At 47.7% G+C, this 22,983-nt stretch overlaps 1 protein-coding gene across 3 annotated transcripts in view; it reads left to right on the top strand.

Annotated features, from left to right (window-relative positions):
- Nucleotides 1-22,983, top strand: part of TJP1 (tight junction protein 1) — a 486,574-nt gene that overhangs the window by 368,419 nt on the left and 95,172 nt on the right. For all 3 annotated transcript variants that reach the window (XM_029575150.1, XM_029575149.1, XM_029575148.1), the window contains exon 23: nucleotides 9,466-9,690. In XM_029575150.1, coding sequence (XP_029431010.1) covers nucleotides 9,466-9,690 — 225 coding nt within the window. The remainder of the gene's footprint in view (nucleotides 1-9,465; nucleotides 9,691-22,983) is intronic.

Raw genomic sequence — 22,983 nt, 5'->3', positions numbered from 1 at the left:
GAGGAAGCCAAACACCAAATCAATTTCCTGGAGCTATGAGCAATCAGATATGCTCTGTGTTTCAGGATCGCCTCTCCTACCAGATCATCCTGATTCAAACAGACAATCAGGTAGCCATGTGGTACATCAACAAACAGGGAGGGACGGGCTCCTACCCTCCTGTGTCAGGAAGCTGCACAGATCTGGGCAGAGGCCCTTTCTCACTCTATGTACCTCAGGGCCACCTACTTACCGGAAGTAGACAATGTGTTGGCAGACAGGCTGAGTTGCACTTTTCAGCTGCACGAGTGGTCTCTCAACCCCACAATAGCGAACTCGATATTCAACGTTGGGGTTTATTTATTTTATTTATTTATTTTTAGATTTTTATATACCGGTGTTCCTGTATTAAAATACAGATCACATCGGTTTACATTGAAACATAAAAATTATGCCAAGAGGCGGTACATATAACAAGGTTATAGAACTTGGAAAACATGGAAAACAGATTCGAATAATAACACTGATAAACTTGCAAAGTCTCTGAGAAATCAAATCATAAAATAAGGCGTAATTGTCTAAGATAAATGTGATCTGCAAAAGGGATTGCGATGGTGAGAAAATCTTGATAGCTGGAGGTAAAAATAATCAAAGTTCTGGAAAAGCTTGGCTAAAGAGCCAGGTTTTAATTTTCTTTTTGAAGGAAGCAAAGCAGATCTCAAGGCGGATGTCTGGTGGGAGCATGTTCCATTGGACAGGTCCTGCTAAAGAAATGGTACGTTTCTGATGTAAGGATATTGTTGAAGGAACATAGGGTATGTAAGGGTTACCCTTACATAGACCTCTTTGCGTCACCTCAAACCCGCAAAGTAGAGAACTTTTGCTCGCTCACTTGCAGCCAACATTCACTACCAAGAGAGTCGTTCTCCCTCTCATGGGCCACCGGTCTCCTCTATGCATTCCCTCCACTTCCACTTCTCTCAAAGACTATCATGAAGCTACGTCAGGACAAGGGAACCATGATCCTGATAGCCCCTCACTGGCCACGCCATGTGTGGTCTCCAATTCTTCAGGTCATCTCCATTCGCAGGCACATTCCCCTGGGGAAGGACCCGCTTCTGATCACTCAGATCGACAGGTGCCTACGCCACCCCAATCTTCAGGCCTTGTCCCTGACTGCCTGGATGTTGAAAGGTTAATTTTTCAGCCACTCAACCTTTTGGAGCCAGTTTCCTGTGTCCTGATTGCTTCATGGAAGCCTTCCACGAGAAAATCTTATTTTTACAAATGGAACAGGTTTAAGTCATGGTGTTCCTCACTGTCCCTTGATCCTTTCACTTGTTCTACCACGAAGTTTCTAGACTATCTCTGGCACTTGTCAGAATCAGGTCTAAAAACTTCTTCCATCAGGATGCATGTCAGTGCAGTAGCTGCTTTCCATAAAGGTGTTGGGGATGTTCCCATTTCGGTACAACCCCTTGTCACACGTTTTCTGAAAGGCTTGCTCCACCTCAAACCTACACTGCGCCCTCTGGCCCCTTCTTGGGACCTCAACCTGATTTTGGGTCGGCTCATGAAACCTCCATTCGAGCCTCTCCAATCCTGTGATCTCACATGGAGGGTGCTTTTTCTCCTAGCAATCACATCTGCTCGCAGAGTTAGTGAGTTACAGGCCTTACTTACCTATCCGCTTTAAATTAAAATTCTGCAGGATAGGGTAGTACTCCGTACTCACCCTGAGTTTTTGCCTAAGGTAGTATCAGTTTCACATTAATCAATCCATCATACTACCTACCTTCTTTCCCAGGCCCCATTCTAATCCAGGAGAACAGGCTCTGCATACCCTTGACTGTAAACTGGCTCTAGCATTCTATCTAGACCGTACAACTGCCCACAGGAAAAGCACTCAACTGTTTTGTTTCTTTCCATTCCACCAGATTGGGGCAAGCTGTGGGTAAGCAGACTCTCTCCTCCTGGTTAGCGGACTGCATATCCTTTTGCTATCAGCAAGCAGGCATTCCTCTTCAAGACAGTGTTAAAGTTCACTCTTGTCAGGGCCATCTTCGACCACTCTGTGCTACGCAACCTATTTGCAACTTGAAGTTCTAACACCCTTCCACGACCCGTTAGGGTTCAGGATGTCCTCTACCAATTTCCACCCCAATGTTCTGCCTATTGGCACGTCTTTTGGGTTCATTTGGTGCATTTCTCAGACATCCTCAGCTCGGTACTCACCCATATGTGAGGATTACCATCCTGCTTGTCCTGTGAGAAAGCAAATGTTGCTTACCTGTAACAAGTGTTCTCACAGGACAGCAGGATGTTAGTCCTCACGAAACTTGCCCACCACCCCGCGGTGTTGGGTTCGTTATGTTTTTCTTATTTTATTTTTTGGCACTTAGTATAGCTTTTAAACCAGACTGAAGAGGGACCTGCTGATTGCAGGGTTAGTGCCATCCTGGGCATGCCCAGTAGGTGCCAGCCAAAGTTCTAGAAACTTTGACACAAGTGTTCCGTGATTGGACTCCATCCTGTGATGTCACCCATATGTGAGGACTAACATCCTGCTGTCCTGTGAGAACACCTGTTACAGGTAAGCAACATTTGCTTTTTGTGCACAAAAAATGTGCACGTAGCTTAGCACCAACGTGTGTACATATTAGCGCTCCTTCAGTGCAAATCCCATGTTAATCAAGCCATTAGCCATTCTCTCTCTCATCCCACCTGATGCAGAGAAGTGTGCAAGCTTTATTCATGTTGTCTTAACACTTGAAATTGAACTCCTAATCAGAAGTAGAGTAAAGTTTCTGGGACTAGCGTTAGTTAAGGAGTTTGTAGTGCACAGGGTTTCTGTGCATAAACCATGATTTCAGTCTTTAAAACATGTTTATGTGCAGAAAATATGCCTTGTACACAGTGGGGCAGATTTTAAAAAGGTTACGCGTGCTGGGCCTATTTTAAAAAGGCCCGGCAACTCGCGTAAAGCCCCAGGACGCGTGTAAGTCCCAGGGCTTTACTAAAGGGGCGGGGGTGGGGCCAGAAACCTCCAACACAGCGGCCATTGCCGTTGTGTTGGAGGATTGCGTGCCGGCAGGCTGCTGGCGCCTGCCTGGAGGTAGTTGCAAAAGGTATGATAAAACCTTTGGGGGGGTTAGAGTAGGGCTAGGGGGGGAAAGGTTAGGGGGAAGGGGGGGGAAGGCAGCGCCTCAGCACACACAATGTACAGGCAGGCTTCCTTAGCAGGCAGCAATTGGATCCTGGAGAGTGGGAGTTGTCCCTGGAGGCATGGAACCACATCTGTGCGAGGTGGGGCACTTCCCAATTGGATCTTATGGTGATGTGGCTCAACTCCAAGACTGAGAGATTCTTCAGTTGCCGAAAGGAACTTGGTTCGGTGGGCCTTGATGATCTGGTGTGCCCTTGGCCAACAGGAATTCTTCTGTATGGCTTTCCTCCTTGGCCCCTCATAGGTTGTGTCCTCAGGTACATAGAACCACATCCCGGTATCGTGGTTCTAGTGGCACTGGAGTGGCCGTGGAGACCGTGGTTCGCAGATCTGGTGTGACTTGCAGTGGAAGGTCCTCTCAGTCTGACTCATCTTCCAGACCTGTTGCATCAGGGTCCAATATTTTTGGATCAGGAGGATCACTTTTGCATCACAGCTTGGCTTTTGAGAGGTGGAAACTTCGATTGAAGGGTTACTCCGAACAGGTCATCTCCTCTCTTCTTCAGTCCAGAAGTCCGGCGACCTCTATGGTGTATATTAGGGTCTGGAGACAGATGTTTGGTGTCTTCAGTGTCTAGATCTTCTGGCGGTGGAGGTGTCATATGCGCTGGATTTCCTGCAGCAGGGATTGTCCAAGGGATTGGCTTACAATTCTCTTCATGGCAGGTGGCAACCTTGGGTGCACTTAGAGGCAGGTTTCAGGGTAGGACTCTTGTTTATTCATCCGGATGTGGTAAGGTTCCTCAAAGGGGCTAAGCTGTTACGTCCTCTGGTGCGAAAGATCTTCCCAGATTTGAGTCTCAACCTAGTACTTCATGTCCTTTGCAGACACCCCCCCCCCCCTTGAACCCTTGAGATGGGCTACCCTGAAGGATTTGACTCTGAAAGCAATCTTTTTGGTAGCTCTGTCATGTAGGGATCTGTTTTTGTGGATTTCCAGGAATGGAATCTCATTGAGAACAGTGCCTTCCTTTGATCCTAAGGTGGTGTCTGTCTTTCATGTTAATCAGACAGTAAATCTTCTGATCGAAAGATTCTCCTCAGGGTAGAGAATTACATCTTCTGGATGTGCGGCGGATGGTACTTCGGTATTTGGAGGGTACTAATGCTTTTCGTCGCTCAAATCATTTGTTTGACCTCTTCAGTGGACTGAAGAAAGGGGACAGAGCCTCTAAGGCTACCATATCTCATTAGCTTAGGGAGGCCATTTGTTCGGCTTACATTTGTAAGAGAAGCCAAATACCTGTCAGTTTGCGAGCACATTCCACTAGGGCGCAGGCTGCTTCCTGGGCAGCAGTGTGGTCCTCAATTCATACCCTTACCAGGCATTATCTGGATGTCAGGTGCAGGATCAGCCATCCTTTGGGGGGGGAGTTTTGCGTGCGGGTCTTTCAGGGACCTGCCCGGTTTAAGGGTGCTTGGGTACATCCCACTGGTCTGGACTAATCTGTGGTATTACAGGAATGAAAATTAGCAGGTAAGAACCAATTTTCCTTCCCCCCCCCCCCCCCACACACACCCTCCCCATTCTAATTTTACCTGTCACATTTGAAAGAGACAATTCTGTCACGCTGTTATTCGAAAAGATTTTATTGGATGGATATGGCTGCAGCATAGGTCAATTGTATATAAAAATTAAATTATTAAACATTCTCAAACTGTAGGGATGACCACGCGCTCTTCCACTGAATTTCAATTCAGAAATGCTCAATATGCTTCATGGTACAGCAATGTAGCATAGCTGAATGTAGAAGCCTGCCTCTCTCAAGTTTTCCTTCAGTTTGATCCTTGATTACGAACAAAGTTCTTTGCAGTATAACAATGTCTTGATCTGTAAAAGAGCAAGAGTCGCTTAAGTATGCCAACATAAATTTTTGAGTGGTGAGCAGGCCATACCTGGCCATCAGAGTGAAAGACTTGATGGGCAACTCATCTCGCTCTCTCCCACCGATGCAGAGTAGGAGCAGGAATATCCTGCTACTTGGTATTCTCTGCCCAGCTAGCTTTTCAAATATTACCCTTGCCATGCAGCCGTGTTCAACCCCACCACAAGCCCATTATAGTGACACCTCACATGCCGTGGGCTCCCTATCAACCTAGCTGCAGCCATATCTTAATCATTAAATGCTGCCTGTAGTTGTAAAGATTGTGGAAAGCAATAATATTGCTGTAAACAAACTATATATTGCTGCTGAGATAAGGCTCACTGCATGTTGCTGAGATTTAAAAAAAAAAAAGCCCATCTGATACCATATGGGTCTTTTGATTGGCGTTGCCCCATTCAGTAAAAGTAATACATATTTATTATTTATTTCTCAACTGTTATATACCATGCACTCAGGTATCAGACCTGGCCAGTGCAGTTTACAGCATAAATTACATAAGCAATAATATATAATGCTACAGGCCTGTCAAGGCCTTATTTATTTATTTAAAATCTTTTAATATACAGATACTCATGTCTTATCGTACTTATGCAGCAATTGCTACCATCACCTCTTGTCCACGTAACGAGCCCGTACTTCACACTTATATCATAACGTCTCTCCCTTAGGAGATGGCAAAGCCATGGCACAAAGTGACTTTTTCCTGTGCTAGTGTTGCACCTAAGGCTTACAACCTGAGACACCTGCTAAAAACAAGCAGTGATGACCAGTAAATATGATATGCAGTACAAGAGCAGCAGTGTTATAGGATCTCCAACTTTGTGCTTATCGAAAAGATACTACAACTGGGGGAACAAAGCCCCAAGCAGACTGCCTGGCCAGTGGTCCCATATTGAACAGCAGTATGCCCCAAGTTGAAAATAAGACCTTATCAGGTATGCATATGCTGAGCTGATCTTGCAGAGTTTTCAAGATTTTCAATCCTGCTCTAGCCTATGTTAATCTTATTTGTATAAATGAAGACTTGCTCAATTTCTGTTCCAGCCCTTCAGTTTGTCCAGAATGATCACCAAGAACTATATCATGGGCTTGAACATTTGTATAAGTTTGTAAATCAATTAAAACCATAGTGACAACTGATTTTTCAAGTGAGACCAGTGTAGTCCAGATAGAAACCAGAATTATAACTGCAGGGAAGATCTTATGCAACTCTGGGTTAGAAACAGGAATCAGAGATGAGGCACTAACACCTTCCCCAAAGCTTGACCTTGGTCCCAAAGTTCGAACCACTGGGGCTGCTAGCCGTCTTGCCTCTCTTCAACTGCAGGATCAGCTGACATCTCATGTAGATCCTCCATTCATAGATGTAGAGCACTCCCCTGAAGCGTGGCCATGGCAGAACTGTCTCCCTTCACAAATGCCTCCTTGACGACCACTTCTGGGTCTGCCCAGGCACCTAACGAAGCAGCAACACTGCGATGAGGCATCTGAGGATTGGCTTGCTTACTCAGTTTGAGGAAAACCTCCAGGTCAAGCAGGTTAGCTTTTTCTAAGCCAGACCCAACAGCAAATGCATTTAATGAGCTACTCAGGGTTGCACAAAGATGATCAATTATGGTGGTTTGTCGATGTTGTGACTGCTGAGAAGAGTTAGAGGGCTACTCCCTCACATTCCCTTTAGCTTACGAGGCAGCATAATGGAAATAAGGAACAAAAAAAACCCTAAAGGCAATAAACTCTGAACCACACCACACGATGCTGCCCCTCACTCAGGGTGCTATCTTGAATCTTCCTTCCTTCCACATGGGGTTCTATGCTTACCTTCATAAACCATTACCAAATGAACAAAAGAGCATTAGCAGATACTGCCTGCCTCTATGCCAGTGTAAATTCTCTCTCTATCTTTTGAAATAGTGCTGTGCTACATCCCATAGATTCCTTCTGCTGGGGAATGTTTAATAGAATAGGCATTTTCCACTCAATCGGTTCCTGTTAATTTCTCTAGCAGTCTGGATGGTCCCTCCCAAAATATATTTGAAATTGCTGATGTCTACAGGACCTGTTGGTCTGTATGGTGTGATTAATAAGCAGTTGCTCTGAGAAGTATTTTTAGAACCTCGGTGTCAGGCGAGATGGGGATGGGACGATTACTGGGGAGAAAAGGAGACTGAGAAGGGAGTATGCAGAATCGTAATTGTATGACTCAGGACAACTTCCAATTGGTAATAAGTAGTGCTAGTCTCACCAAATGGTAGTAACTCGTAGAACTTGCCTGTTGTAGACGTTCACAATATAATCTGGTACGGAAATTGCATTATTTTTTGCCTTTGGCCCTTTCAGACTGTTTTGAATATGAAAGGCAGCATATAGATGTTATAGGCACAATCATAAAACAATGAATTAAGGTACTGCAATTTTAAAAAATTCCTTGATAGTCCTGATAGCATACAGTTTCTAACAGAGTGACAAATTGTATTTTATTTTCAATTTATGCCTTAAATTAATGTGTATATTAATGTATTTAATTATATTAATTATATATATTAATTAATTATATATATTATATTATATATATATTATATTATATTATATTATATTAATTATATATATTAATTAATTATATTAATTAATTAAATTAATGTGTATATTAATTAATGTGTATATTAATTACCGTATTTCCACGACAATAACCCGCCCACGTATATAACCCGCCCACACACATAACCCGCAGGTTTTCAAGATTTATGAAAAAAAGTTTTAATATACCCCGCCTCCTCATATAACCCGCAATTCAAAAAAAAAATAAATTTTTAAATACCTGTCGGAGGGCCGCGTGGGTCCAGGCGGGCGGCGGGAGCCGGGTGGTCGCGTGTTAAATCTAGGCCGCGGGCGGGTGGGCGCTTGTTCCAGGCGGGGGCGGGTGGACGCGCGTTAGTTCGAGACGGCCGGCGGGTGGTCGCGTGTTAAATCTAGGCCGGGTCGCACAGGCGCGCATTCATTCACTGCCGGTGGGGGCAGCCCCCACCGGCAGTGAATGAATGCGCGCCGAAAGCAGCTTGTTCCAGGCGGCGGTGGCGGGTGGACGCGCGTTAGTTCGAGGCGGGTGGTCGCGTGTTAAATCTAGGCCGGGTCGCTCAAGGCAATCTAGGCCGGGTCGCTCAAGGCAGTCACATGCCGTGACGTCACGGCATGTGACTGCCTTGAGCATCGAATCGCAGGGGTCGCATTCATTCATCCAGGCGGAGGAGCCGGCTGCTTTCGCCGCTACTGCCTTGAGCGCCGAAAGCAGCCGGCAGCGGCAGCTGAAAGCAGCCGGCTCCTCCGCCTGGATGAATGAATTCATTCACTGCCGGTGGGGGCTGCCCCAGCCCCCACCGGCAGTGAATGAATGCGACCCCTGCGATTCGATGCTCAAGGCAGTCACATGCCGTGACGTCACGGCATGTGACTGCCTTGAGCATCGAATCGCAGGGGTCGCATTCATTCATCCAGGCGGAGGAGCCGGCTGCTTTCGCCGCTACTGCCTTGAGCGCCGAAAGCAGCCGGCAGCGGCAGCTGAAAGCAGCCGGCTCCTCCGCCTGGATGAATGAATTCATTCACTGCCGGTGGGGGCTGCCCCAGCCCCCACCGGCAGTGAATGAATGCGACCCCTGCGATTCGATGCTCAAGGCAGTCACATGCCGTGACGTCACGGCATGTGACTGCCTTGAGCGACCCGGCCTAGATTGCCTTGAGCGACCCGGCCTAGATTTAACACGCGACCACCCGCCTCGAACTAACGCGCGTCCACCCGCCACCGCCGCCTGGAACAAGCTGCTTTCGGCGCGCATTCATTCACTGCCGGTGGGGGCTGCCCCCACCGGCAGTGAATGAATGCGCGCCTGTGCGACCCGGCCTAGATTTAACACGCGACCACCCGCCGGCCGTCTCGAACTAACGCGCGTCCACCCGCCCCCGCCGCCGCCTGGAACAAGCGCCCACCCGCCTGCGGCCTAGATTTAACACGCGACCAATCAGGAAGCGGCCGGGCGCAGGGATAGGACGGACTCCTCTCAGCTGCAGCCTATTCAGAGTCGGGAAACTTTATTGGTTGTAAAATTTTTTCTGGATAACCCGCCCACGTTTATACCCCGCGGGGGGCATGCGGGGTAGGTAAAAACGCACATTACCCGCGGGTTATATGCGTGGAAATACGGTAATGTAAATTAATGTGTATAAATTAATGTGTATTAATGTGTATGCCTTAAATTAAAGTGTAGATACACTTTAAAGAAATAAAGTAATGTCTGTTTCTTGGAGCAAGGGTGTGATTAAATTTTATTTTAGTCAGCTGAGCACATTTTAATAAAATGACTACCTTTTTTAATGTTTTAGGACACCAGAACCACAGAAGCCTCAGATGAAGCCACCAGAAGATATTGTGCGCTCAAATCACTATGACCCTGAGGAAGATGAAGAATACTATCGAAAGCAACTCTCTTATTTTGATCGAAGAAGTTTTGACAATAAACCCAACTCTCAGCTTTCTGCTAACCTCTCTGAGCCTGCCAAACCAGCACCTTCTCAGAGTCCTCTAACCTTTATAAACTACACATCCAAGTGAGTTTTCAGTTTATAGTTCAATATTTTTCAGATTAGAATTAAAATAATCTGCCCTGATTTAAATTGTTTATATCTTTATTTTTCTCCACAGTAATTAAAAGCCAACATTTTTATTTTTAAAAATGTGTAATGCTTTACTAACTGGAAAATATTTCCTTGCAAGCAGTCCTGTATTTTAGCTGGCCTGGAAGTGAACTTGCCAGTGGAAGGGAACTGCTTTTAAATTATTTAGTGCACTTTGTGTGAAAAGAATTATGGAATAAACAAGCTGTAGTTGATAGCCCTTTATTGGTCTAACTTAATACATCTGTGATAAGCTTTTGAGAGTTATCCTTTCTTCTTCAGTTCTGTGAAAAAAACAGTGCAGTTACACTGGGTTTTAAAAGTACTGAGTCATCTATGCCTTAGGCTGCCCTGCATATGCATTACAGCTTAGTAAAGGGAAGGAGAGTGGGTAATGACAAAAGTGGTGAGACAGAACAACTTTGCAGTTGAAAGGGCCTATACATGTAATGAGTGAGAGAGCCAATGTCTTAAAGAATTATTTTTACTTTTATTTATTTTTTTTATCAGTTTTAACAATTTTACAAAGAGACAAGTTTATTAATTTAACAAAATTAAGCTTAAATCAGTAAACTTATTTTCCCACTTTTTAGTTATAAAGAAACAAAGGATCTCTGGTTAAAGAAATTGGAACAACAATTATGAAGCAATCTATAAAGAAAGTAGGAGGATAACATCAGCCTTTATCTTAATCTCCTGATATGGTTTTCAGATGGAGCTGGTTTCTTCTTTACATTTATCCACATAATTTTTCATCTGTATGGGCTCATAAGATATAACTCTTCCCTTTATGTTGCATTAAACACTTACAGGGATACCTAATATTTACCTGGGCTCCTAATTGTCTAGCCTCATGAGCTAACCCTACGAATCTGTGTATCCTTCACAATATCTGGATAAATCCTTGACCGTAATACAATTTACTACGATTTTTCAAAAATAGCCTTAAAACTAAATCCCTTTCTGCAGGATGGACAAAAGATACTAATAAAGTTCCCCTTTGTTCTAACTGCTCTTCAGTAGGGGCTTCTAAATAAGCTGTAAAATCTGTTTCCAGATTTAAATTAGGAACTCCTGTTCTCAAATTAAGGACTCTTAAATTTAAGTACCGCATTTTGTTCTCCATGTTTTCTAACCTCCTCCTTAACATAGAATCTGACTGAATCAAAGAAGTCTGTACTTCTTGGACTGATGTTATCTTATTAGTAATTTCTTTAATCTGTGTGTCGTGATTATTTATTCTTGGCTCCATAAATTGTATCATAATTTGTGACTTATTCATTGAGCTAGCTAATAAGGAAATAGACTTCTCTAAGGTTATTATTGCTTGCCATATTGAATCCAGGGTTATAATATTAAGTTTATCCAATTTAGGCAATATGAAACCAACTTTCACCCCCCCCCCCCCCTGCATGGCAGGCTTCCGAAATCAAATGCATTTCGCCTGCCGGCTCCTCCCCCCTCACAATATCTGTTGTAACAACATCATTTATTACATCATTGATGACATGTAAAGAGTCCCTAGTACTCACACCAAGTCCTCCCTCTGCCTCCAGGGCTCCCTTGGCCAGTTCTCCTGGATGAGGTCTAGGTGCTTCCCTTGGTTTGGAGGTGGAGGAATAACAGGAGCACCTGGGCTAAGAGATGTTTGGTTGTCCAAGAGGGACAGGTTTTGTTCCTTCCCTAGTCCCTCAGCAGACTTCTCTCCAGGTGTAGAGGCTGCAGCCGGGGTGAAAAAGCCCTCAGTTCTCAGTTGGGAAGGGGTGCCTGGGGTAGAGGCAGTGGGTTCTTGCCTCAAACGACCCTTCCTTTTTGTATGCAGCATAATACACTTCAAATAAGTTGGGGGCTTACCTCCTCGGAACCTCCTTTCAAAACACCTTCCATCCTTCGTGGAGGAGTTAAGAAGGCTTAAAATCCAGAGCAAAGTCTTAAGCAAAGTTGGCTTAGGCGACCCACCGGTGGACACGATGTGCCGCAGCGAATCTGGCTTTCGAGGACCCGCTGGTCCTGACGTCACATGGGAGGGCGTGGCCAGGAATGCAAGCCTTACCCCCGGTATGCCTGGCAGTTCTTTAGCCTCTCCTAGCTTCTCTTTCACTCCTCGGAGATTCAGCAAACAGTTCCAGCTTGCACAATGCCAAGGCCAATCAGTTCTTCAGCCGCTGGAGGGAGCACGGCTCAGAGGGCGTGGACGCTCTGGCCCTGCCTTGGCCAGCAGACGTTCTCCTGTACGTGTTTCCTCCGTGGCCCCTGGTGGGAAAAGTTCTCAGACGAATCAAATTCGACCGGTGATTCTGGTAGCTCCCGAGTGGCCGCGAAGACCGTGGTTCGCAGATCTCATCAACCTTGCGACGGATGGACCCCTGCGCCTCGGTCATTTACCCCGGCTCCTCTGACAGGGGTCTGTATTTTTCGACCAGGCCGATCGCTTCTGTCTAGTGGCCTGGCTTTTGAACGGCGACACCTGAGGTCATCTCCACCTTACTGCGGGCCCGCAAACAGTCCACTTCCCTGGCCTAAGTGCACATCTGGAAGGTCTTTGTCTGCTTGTGCGGAATCGGGTATTCCTGCCCGCTCCGCCTCGTTCTCAGTGGTTCTCTCTTTCCTTTCTTTCAGTTCTTTGCGTGTGCAGGTCTCTGCACTCGGCTCTATCCTGGGTCGGGTGGAAGGTCATTCCCTAGCAGGCTATCCGGACGTCGTTCGGTTCCTCAGGGGCGTTAAACATCTCCGCCCCCCCCCCCTCTTGTGCTACTTGTCCCTCGTGGAGTCTAAATCTGGTCCTTCGGGCTCTCTGCACGGCTCCGTTCGAACCCCTCCGCCACGCTACGCTAAAGGACCTCACACTAAAAACTGTTTTCCTGGTCTCTCTCTCCTCTGCTCGGCGGATCTCCGAGATTCAGGCATTGTCCTGTCGGGAGCCCTTCCTGTGTTTTTCCGATTCAGGGGTCTCCCTTAAGACGGTGCCCTCCTTCTTGCCAAAGGTTGTTACCTCTTTCCATGTTAATCAGTCGGTTGAACTCCCGGCATTTTCTCCAGAGGAGATTGCGGGATCCACGGGCGGTGATCTCCGTCGGCTAGATGTCAAACAGGTTCTGCTCTGCTATCTTCAGGTTACCAATGACTTTCATGTTTCGAACCATCTTTTTGTCCTCTGGAGTGGTCCTAACAGAGGTAAGCAAGCTTCTAAGACCACTATTGCCCGATGGCTGAAGGAGGCGATTTCTTCGGCCTATCTCTGTCAAGGTCGACGGGTTCCTGAGGGCCTGAAGGCTCATTCTCTATGCTCTCAGGCTACTTCTTGGGTGGAGAGTCAATCTGTTTCTCCGCAGGAAATTGTAGGGCCGCCACCTGGACGTCCTTGCATACCTTTGCTCGACACTACCGTCTGGATGTCCATGCTCCGGTGTTCGGTTCCTTTGGCCCGCAAGTGCTTAGAGCGGGACTGTCTCGGTCCCACCCGGTTTAGGGAAGCTTTGGTTCATCCCACTGTCTGGACTGATCCGGGTACGTACAGGTACCTGTTAATTTTCATTCCTGTAGTACCACGGATCAGTCCAGCAGCCCTTCCCTGTCTGTCGTTTTCTATGTCCTCTCGAAGCTTGTTCTTGCAGGTTTACAGGTTCTGATCCGCTTCTTTTTGTGCAAGAATACTGAGCAATTACACTGGAAGCCTTGGTCCTTGTTTTTTCATACCAAGTATATGCAAGAGCGTATGGGTATGCCATGTTTGTCTCTTTGTTCCATGGTTGCTCCTTTGAGCTTTATGGTTACTTGCTTGACCCTAGTGGGGTTTTTGTTATTTTTTCTGCTTTGACAATCGTTATACTGATGGGTTATAGGATAGGGTCTGTCCTAATGTGGGACGTCCTTTCAGTTTTGGTCTGTCTCCACCTGCTGGAAGGGAGACTTAACCCACTGTCTGGACTGATCCGTGGTACTACAGGAACGAAAATTAACAGGTAAGAACTAATTTTCCTTTCTCCCAGGCTCTGTAAATTATAAAATGAAAATCCCCCCCCCCCCCAAACCAGAAGCCTTACCTATAAAGAGCATACTGTTTATCTTCCCTGACTCTCCACCCCCACACATACTCTCCTCTCCCCCTTTCCCAGTGATGGATTTAGGGTTTTTCCCCCTCCCACTCTTCTAGCAGTAGAAGACGGTTTCTAGGGTCACTGGAGAGAGTGTTATGTGAGAACTCCAGCAGCAATCTTTATTGTGATTTTCTCCCATCAGCCCACAAATGCTTCCCAAATTTTGTATGAAAATGTTAAACACTGCAGGAGAGAGGAATGCAACTTAAATTCTGCAAAGTGCACAATTGCCCCAGGAGTAAAGAATGATAATCACTATAGAGCAGCTGTTGTGTTGACATCATTAATTGGTACCGACAGGCTATGGATTGCTTCTTAGTTTTTTGCTTTGTAATTAAAGATACAAGTAGAAAGAAAGAAGTATTCAACAAACTTTTTATCGTGGAGATAATGTATTTTGTTTTTCTTGTTCTTATGTTCTTATGTTCTTATTGTACATTTACAGAAATAATTTTTAGAACCTGTAAATATACCTGGATAAGACTGCTTAATATGCAGTTAAAACATTTGTAACAAATCGGTTAAAGCCAAAGCAATAGCTAATCAGATTTCTAAATTTCTTTACAAGATAGCTAATGAAAGTTCTGTTTTGGAAATTTAGCCTTTCCTAGCGTGTAGCAGATGGACTCAGGACCAATGGGTATAGTGTACTCCTGCTAGCAGTTGGAGACGGATCAGATTTCAATCTGACGTCAGCCCCTAGTACATATACCCCTGCAGGAAGTGCAGCTCTTAAGTATTTTCCGTCTCCAAAGCAGTTAGGGACTATGTGCACGCTCTCACAACGTTAAAAACCAAATTTTAAAGAAGAAACCTACCTGAAGACGAGCCCCGCTCTCCTGCAGTGATACCCTCGGGTCCCTCCCCCAGTTGAGATTCCCGAGGTGATTTCCGTGGCCCCTCGGAGGTAAGCCTCGGTCCGGCCACCGAATCGCGGCGAGGACCTAGCCCCCAATAATCGGGCAGGGCTGAGAGGCAGCGGGTGCACCCTCGAGCGCGGCAGTGAAGGTATTTGCCCTCTCCCCCCGCAGCCGGAGACCGCCCGGGACGAAACCAGGAAGCACCGAAGACAAGGTAAGGTAGAAATCTTCTGCTTGAATCTGGTCTCTGAGGATCGAGGAAGAGCACAGGTCACCGGCCGGGACCAGTGCCACCGGGTTGATCCGCCCTAGCAGGGCCAGGCCCAGGCCCCGGCTATTTCCAAGGGTCTACCCACGTGGAGACCCTCCAAGGGGGTCGCCATATTGCCCGCATGCTCGCCGTCGCCATCTTGGCCCTATCTGCCTCGCCGTTTGGCCCGAGCGCACAAAACCGAGCTAGGCGCACAAAGCACTTGTGCGCATAGACTTACACGCACATAAAACCTTATGCGCATAAGTTGCACGCACAGAGCTGGGCGCATATATACGGCTGGACGCTCAGCTGCGCGCACAACTCACACGCTCATCTTAAGCGCACCGGAGCGCATAAGAGTTTATGCGCAGACAGCCATGGCACCACCAGAAACAGGGATAAAGGCTCAAGGCCTCTGTCCAGCATGCCACATCAGAGCCGCACAAAGCGAGGAGGCCGCCCTGTGCACGCAGTGTGAAGGAGGCCCTGGGAGATCCAGTTCAGGGCCAGTCCCACCCAGGGCCAAGTACTAGCTCCTCAGGGAGTACCCCGGACCTAGCAGATCCCAGTGGGACCTCCCCACAGATGGGGACCCCCAGGAAACCAGCGCCCCTCAGCTTGGATCCAGCATCAATCTCATGGGTGGAGTTCTTTAAGGGGATTCATGCCTTTGTTCAAATGCAAACTGAACCTCCAGCTGGTCAGCCACATGCTCCGCCGGAGGACCCTCAGGCCCCAGGCCCTTCAAGGCCCAGGCTTCCACTACCCAGAAGACCCGCCTATGGGGACTCGGACATCACTGAAGAGGAAGCTGAGCCCCTGGAAGAGGGGGAGCTCCCCCCGGGGACAAAGCCTCACCGAACCATGAGATGCTTCTTCACAAAGGACGAGCTCCCAGATCTGGTCTCCCAATGTCTGATGGAGCTCGCTATCCCGGGCCCAGGTACTTCGGGGGAACCTAAACCGAACCCCCTGCTGGAAGGTCTTCATCAGACCTCTCACCATTTCCCTCTGTTACAAGCGGCACAACAGCTGATTGACCTGGAATGGAATGCCCCGGAGTCCACATTCAAAGGGGGACGAGCTTTGGCAGCCATGTACCCCCTGGACCCGGCGACCAAAGACCTTCTTGCATGTCCAAGAGTTGATGCCATGGTCTGCGCGGTCTCTAAGCGCACCACTATCCCAGTAGAGGGAGGAGCAGCGCTCAAGGATGCACACGACCAGCATCTGGAATCCATCCTCAAACAGTCATTTGATGTAGCCGCTATGTCTCTATAAATTGCGACCTGCTGCACAGTGGTGACACGTGCCTGCTTATCCCAAACCAGGAACAACACCCCAGGAGAAGACATGGAACCAGCAGTATCATTCCTCGCGGATGCTGCCTCCGACCTAGTGCGTACAGCGGCCAGAGGAGTGTTATCTGCAGTGGCGGCCAGAAGGCAACTCTGGCTCCGAAGCTGGTCAGCCGAGACATCTTTCAAAACGTGCCTCACAAGGATGCCCTTCAAAGGATCCCTCCTGTTTGGCAGCGAACTAGAGAAATTTATTTATTTATTTTATTTATACGTCTTTTATATACCGAAGTATTGGCAGGGGCCTTCACTCCGGTTTACATTTATAACAACGCTATACATTGAAATCAGATGAACAGTTTAAACAGAGTTAAAGTTATAATGAATATATATAAAAACCTGTTAAAGGTCTAAATATGTCAGAACTGTTAAAAGACATAGACATACTTTACCATATTTATAATTAAATCAGAAAATAGACAAGGATAAGTAATAGCTCTTGGGAGCAATACAGACGGTGGGTTAGTGATATATTATCAAGTGATAAGAAGGTTAAGATGATCAGGAAGTGAGATGATTGGATAAGTACTGGGTAGGGGGAAGAGCTGAGGGGAAGAGGGGAGGATGGGTCTGGAGGAGGAGATAAAAGAAAAGAGGAGGGGGAAAGTGGTGGTTAGGGCAAGTGGAGGAGTGGGGATGTATGTAATTATCATAGTCATTGGTTATCAATTAGACAGATGGGGCGAGTCCCTAGTGCCGCGCCTGCCGGAGGATAAAAAGAGAAACCAGCGACTCTTCCCCAGGCCCTCCAGGGGCAGAAGTTCACAGCGCTTCAATCCTTACAGGAACAGTTATCAAGCGCCCCGCCCTACAAGCAGGAACCAGTCCTTGTGGAACAAGCACAACAAGAGGGGTACAGGCCCCAGCCGCACCCCACAATGAGATTCAGCCGACCCATCCAAGCGAAGAAGCCATAGGGGGCAGACTAGCCGTATTCTACCGCAGATAGGTCGAGATAACTTCGGACAAGTGGGTCCTAGCCCTCATTCGGGAGTGCTACTACTGGATTTCCTACATACCCCTCCGACAAGTTTGTGGAGTCCCCCTTCCATGACCCCTTCAAGACGGCGGCAGTGGAAGCTACACTGTCCAGACTACTGGCCTTCAAGGCCATAACCCCAGTGCCTCCAAAAGAAATAAATACTGGACATTATTCCATCTATTTTATTGTCCCCAAGAAAGAGGGAACATTCAGGCCCATCCTGGACCTCAAGTGGGTCAACCGCCAACTCAGGATTCCCCGCTTCCGCATGGAAACCCTGCGATCTGTAATAAGGGCGATACAACCGGGAGAGTTTCTCACATCCCTGGATCTTTCGGAGGCTTACCTACACATCCCAATTCATCAGGAACACCAGCACTACCTACGCTTCAAAGTCCTGAGTTGTCACTACCAGTTCCGGGCACTACCTTTCGGATTAGCCACAGCACCCCGGACGTTCACCACGTAGTTGTGGCGGCAACACTGAGGAAGGAAGGAATCCTCGTCCACCCTTACCTAGACGACTGGCTGATCAGGGGAAAGCCACCATGCAACCAGCAGATTCATAACTCTACTGGAGAGCCTAGGATGGGTGGTCAACACAAACAAATGTTTCCTACAACCCTCACAGTCTCTGGAATACCTAGGAGTCCGATTCGACACCAAAGAAGACAAGGTCAGCCTGACCCCCACAAGGAGATTAAAACTGTGGAACCGGCTACATACCTTGCTGAACAATCCTCGTCCCACAGCATGGGATTACCTGCAAGTCCTCGGGCTGATGGCATCCACACTGGAAGTTGTGCCATGGACGCAAGCCCACATGAGGCCCCTACAGCGCTCACTTCTATCACGGTGGAGCCCACAGTCCCAGAACTACACAGTACGTCTATCGCTCCCAGGCAGAATCCGGAACCAACTACAGTGGTGGCTGCAGGCCAACCACTTGAGCCGAGGATCAAGACTATCCTCTCCAACCTGGACCCTACTCGCCACAGATGCCAGTCTATGAGGATGGGGAAAACTCTGCGAGGAGTTAACCGCCCAAGGGCAGTGGAACGCAGAAGAGGCGGGCTGGAACATCAATCGCCTAGAAGCACGGGCAGTCAGACTAGCCTGTCTGCGGTTCACTCACAGACTTTGAGACAAAGTGGTCAGAGTAATGTCAGACAATGCCACAACAGTGGCCTACATCAACCGACGGGGAGAACCAGAAGCCAACAAGTGTCCCTAGAAATAGACCCTCTGATGGCGTGGGCGGAAGCAAATCTCCAGGAGATCTCCACCGTCCACATCGCCTGGAAAGACAACATCACGGCGGACTTCCTCAGCAGGGAAAGTCTAGACCCAGGAGAATGGAGGCTGTCGTCCGCAGCCTTCCAAATGATGATGAATCGGTGGGTGACACCGGACATGGACCTTCTGGCAAACAGATCCAGCGCCCAAGTGTCCAGATACTTCAGCCGCAGGCAGGAACCGCAGTCCTAAGGAATCGATGCCCTGGTACAGACCTGGCCACCGGGGACCCTGCTATACGCCTTCCCGCCGTGGCCCCTACTGGGCGCAATCTTTCACAAGATACACCTACACAAGGGACTAGTTCTTCTGGTGGCTCCGGATTGTCCAAGAAGACCATGGTACACAGACATGAGAAGGCTGCTGGCAGGGAACCCCCTACCCCTGCCTCCACACAGGGACCTGCTACAACAAGGTCTGATCCTCCACAAGGACCCAGCTCAATTCTCTCTTACGGTCTAGCCATTGAGAGGGCCCGCCTGAGAGAGAGCGGATACTCGGGGGGCTGTAATCGACACCCTCCTCCGAGCACGCAAGTTCTCCACATCGTTAACGTACATAAGGATTTGGAGAGTATTTGAAGCCTGCTGCAAAGACCACAACATCAAGCCACGCTCATTTAAAGTTCCCGTGATCCTGGAATTCTTACAGAACGGACTACAGAAGGGACTGTCCCTCAACTCCATCAAGGTACAGGTGGCCGCATTGTCATGCTACGGCTCCAACAGCGAGGGAGACAGCATAGCCTCTCACCCGGACGTGTCACGCTTCCTAAAAGGAGTCAAACACATTCGTCCACCACTAAAGTGGCCGGTACCTCTGTGGAATCTCAATCTTGTTTTGGATTTCCTAGCGGGCACCACCTTCAGACCCCTCCAAGGACTGTCCTTCCGCCTGTTAACCTTAAAGACGGTGTTATTGCTGGCAGTTTGTTCAGCCCGCCACATCTCGGAACTACAAGCTCTGTCCTGCCGTGAGCCATTCCTCAGGTTCACCCCGGGAGCCATCCAACTATGCATGGTTCCCTCCTTCCTCCCCAAAGTGGTCTCACACTTCCACCTTAACCAGACCATCTCGCTACCAACGACGGATGGCTTGAAGAATTCGTAAGAAGCCCGTAGTCTATGCCACCTCTATATCGGCAGAATCCTATCCAGATACCTGGAAATGTCAGAACCCGTACAAAAAACGGACCACCATTTCATCCTTCAAAGCGGAAAGAGACAAGGGGAAGCGGCCTCGCGATCAACCATTGCCCACTATATCAAGGAAGTCATCAAGGCGCCCTACGTAGAAACTGGCAAGCCACCACCTCTACAGGTCAAGGCCCATTCTACCAGAGCCCAGGCAGTATCCTGGGCAGAAAGTAGAATGCTGTCGCCTGCCGAGATCTGCAGGGCAGCGACATGGGTCCTCCATCCATACCTTCTCCAGATTCTCCTGTCTGGATGTTCAGGCTCGGGAGGACATGGCATTTGCAAGGACAATTATAAGTGGGTCACGGGCAGCCTCCCACCCGGTTCCGGAGTAGCTTTTATACATCCCATTGGTCCTGAGTCCATCTGCTACACGCTAGGAAATGGAGAAATTACTTACCTGATATTTTCGTTTTCATTAGTGTAGACAGATGGACTCAGCATCCCACCTTTTGGCTGCCGTTACGCATGGTCTTTCAAATGATTCAAGGGTAAGCCACGTTTTCATTTACCTAGGGCATCCACCCTGCCGGGTGTTGACACTTTCCGGTTGAGTACACTGGCGGTCTCCAGGTATAGTCAATCAACCAGTTCAAGTTAATCAAGTTTTAACGTTTAAGTTATGAAGTTATTCAAGTTAATCAAATTATTAAGTTAATCAATCAGTCAGTCACACTCATATCCACAATGCTTTTCGAGGAGAATACTGAAGAGCTGCACTTCCTGCAGGGGTATATGTACTAGGGGCTGACGTCAGATTGAAATCTGATCAGTCTCCAACTGCTAACAGGAGTACACTATATACCCATTGGTCCTGAGTCCATCTGTCTACACTAAGGAAAACGAAATTATCAGGTAAGTAATTACTAATGAGGATGTTGGGGAGATACCAGTTCCGGAGATGGTTTTCAGGGGTGATGAATCAGACGAACTGAACGAAATCACTGTGAACCTGGAAGATGTAGTAGGCCAGATTGACAAACTAAAGAGTAGCAAATCACCTGGACAAGATGGTATGCATCCTAGGGTTCTGGAGGAACTCAAAAATGAAATTTCTGATCTATTAGTTAAAATTTGTAACCTTTCATTAAAATCATCCATTGTTCCTGAAGACTGGAGGGTGACCAATGTAACCCCAATATTTAAAAAAGGATCCAGGGGCGATCCAGGCAACTATAGACCAGTGAGCCTGACTTCAATGCCGGGAAAAATAGTGGAAACTATTCACAAGATCAAAATCGTAGAGCATATAGAAAGACATGATTTAATGGGACACAGTCAACATGGATTTACCCAAGGGAAGTCTTGCCTAACAAATCTGCTTCATTTTTTTGAAGGGGTTAATAAACATGTGGATAAAGGTGAACCGGTAGATATAGTGTATTTGGATTTTCAGAAGGCGTTTGACAAAGTCCTTCATGAGAGGCTTCTACGAAAACTAAAAAGTCATGGGATAAGAGGCGATGTCCTTTCGTGGATTACAAACTGGTTAAAAGACAGGAAACAGAGAGTAGGATTAAATGGTCAATTTTCTCAGTGGAAAAGGGTAAACAGTGGAGTGCCTCAGGGATCTGTACTTGGACCGGTGCTTTTCAATATATGTATAAATGATCTGGAAAGGAATACGAGTGAGGTTATCAAATTTGCGAATGATACAAAATTATTCAGAGTAGTTAAATCACAAGCGGACTGTAATACGTTACAGGAGGACCTTGCGAGACTGGAAGATTGGGCATCCAAATGGCAGATGAATTTTAATGTGGACAAGTGCAAGGTGTTGCATATAGGGAAAAGTAACCCTTGCTGTAGTTACACGATGATAGGTTCCATATTAGGAGCTACCACCCAGGAAAAAGATCTAGGCATCATAGTGGATAATACTTTGAAATTGTCAGCTCAGTGTGCTGCAGCAGTCAAAAAAGCAAACAGAATGTTAGGAATTATTAGGAAGGGAATGGTTAATAAAATGGAAAATGTCATAATGCCTCTTTATCGCTCCATGGTGAGACCGCACCTTGAATACTGTATACAGTTCTGGTCGCCGCATCTCAAAAAAGATATAGTTGCGATGGAGAAGGTACAGAGAAGGCAACCAAAATGATAAAGGGGATGGAACAGCTCCCCTATGAAGAAAGGCTGAAGAGGTTAGGGCTGTTCAGCTTGGAGAAGAGACGGCTGAGGGGGGATATGATAAGAGGTCTTTAAGATCATGAGAGGTCTTGAACGAGTAGATGTGACTCGGCTATTTACACTTTCGAATAATAGAAGGACTAGGGGGCATTCCATGAAGTTAGCAAGTAGCACATTTAAGACTATTCGGAGAAAATTATTTTTCACTCAGCGCACAATAAAGCTCTGGAATTTGTTGCCAGAGGATGTGGTTAGTGCAGTTAGTGTAGCTGGGTTCAAAAAAGGTTTGGATAAGTTCTTGGAGGAAAGTCCATTAATGGCTATTTCCTAGCGGGTAGCAGATGGACTCATTACAAATGGGTATAGTGTGCTCGTGCTAGCAGTTGGAGACTGATCTGACGTCAGCACGTGGTACATATACCCCTGCAGGAAGTGCAGCAGCTCAGTAATTTCCGTCTCCAAAGCAGTTTGGAGCTACCTCACGCTCGCTGAGTGTGTTTCCAAATTCTAACGACTAAATTCATAGAAGAATCCTACCTGAAGACGAGCCCCGCACTCCTGCGGTGATACCCTCGGGTCCCTCCCCCAGTTGAGTTTCCCGGGGTGATTTCCGTGGTCCCTCGGAGGTACGAGCTTCGGTCCAGTGGCCGAGTCGCGGCAGGGACCTAACCCTCGAGTGAGAAGGGCTCGGGCGCGGCATAGAGGCAGCCTCAGTCCCGATCCGTTCGCGGTGAGGACTTGGCCCCCAAGCGAGACGGGTTCGGGCGAGGCCTAGAGGCAGCGGGTGCACTTCCTCGAGCGCGGCGGTGACGGTAATCACTCTCGCCCCTCGCAGCCGGAGACCGCCCGGGTCGCAGCTGGGAAGCGCCGAAGATCAGGTAAGGCGTACATCTTTACTTTGCTGGTCTCCGAGGAAGTGAGGATTTAGCGGGGTCTGCCTGCGTGGCAGCCCGCCAAGGAGGTCGCCATTTGCCTGCCTGCTCGCCATCACTATCTGCCCTGGTTCGCCGCCTCGCTCTAGCGCTCAGACTACGCACACGGGCGAAGGGCGCGTA

This window comes from Rhinatrema bivittatum, chromosome 13 (assembly GCF_901001135.1).
Source record: "Rhinatrema bivittatum chromosome 13, aRhiBiv1.1, whole genome shotgun sequence".
Taxonomy (NCBI): domain Eukaryota; kingdom Metazoa; phylum Chordata; class Amphibia; order Gymnophiona; family Rhinatrematidae; genus Rhinatrema; species Rhinatrema bivittatum.
The sequence above is the reverse complement of the archived record's forward strand: the minus strand, read 5'-3'. Positions and strand labels throughout refer to the sequence as shown.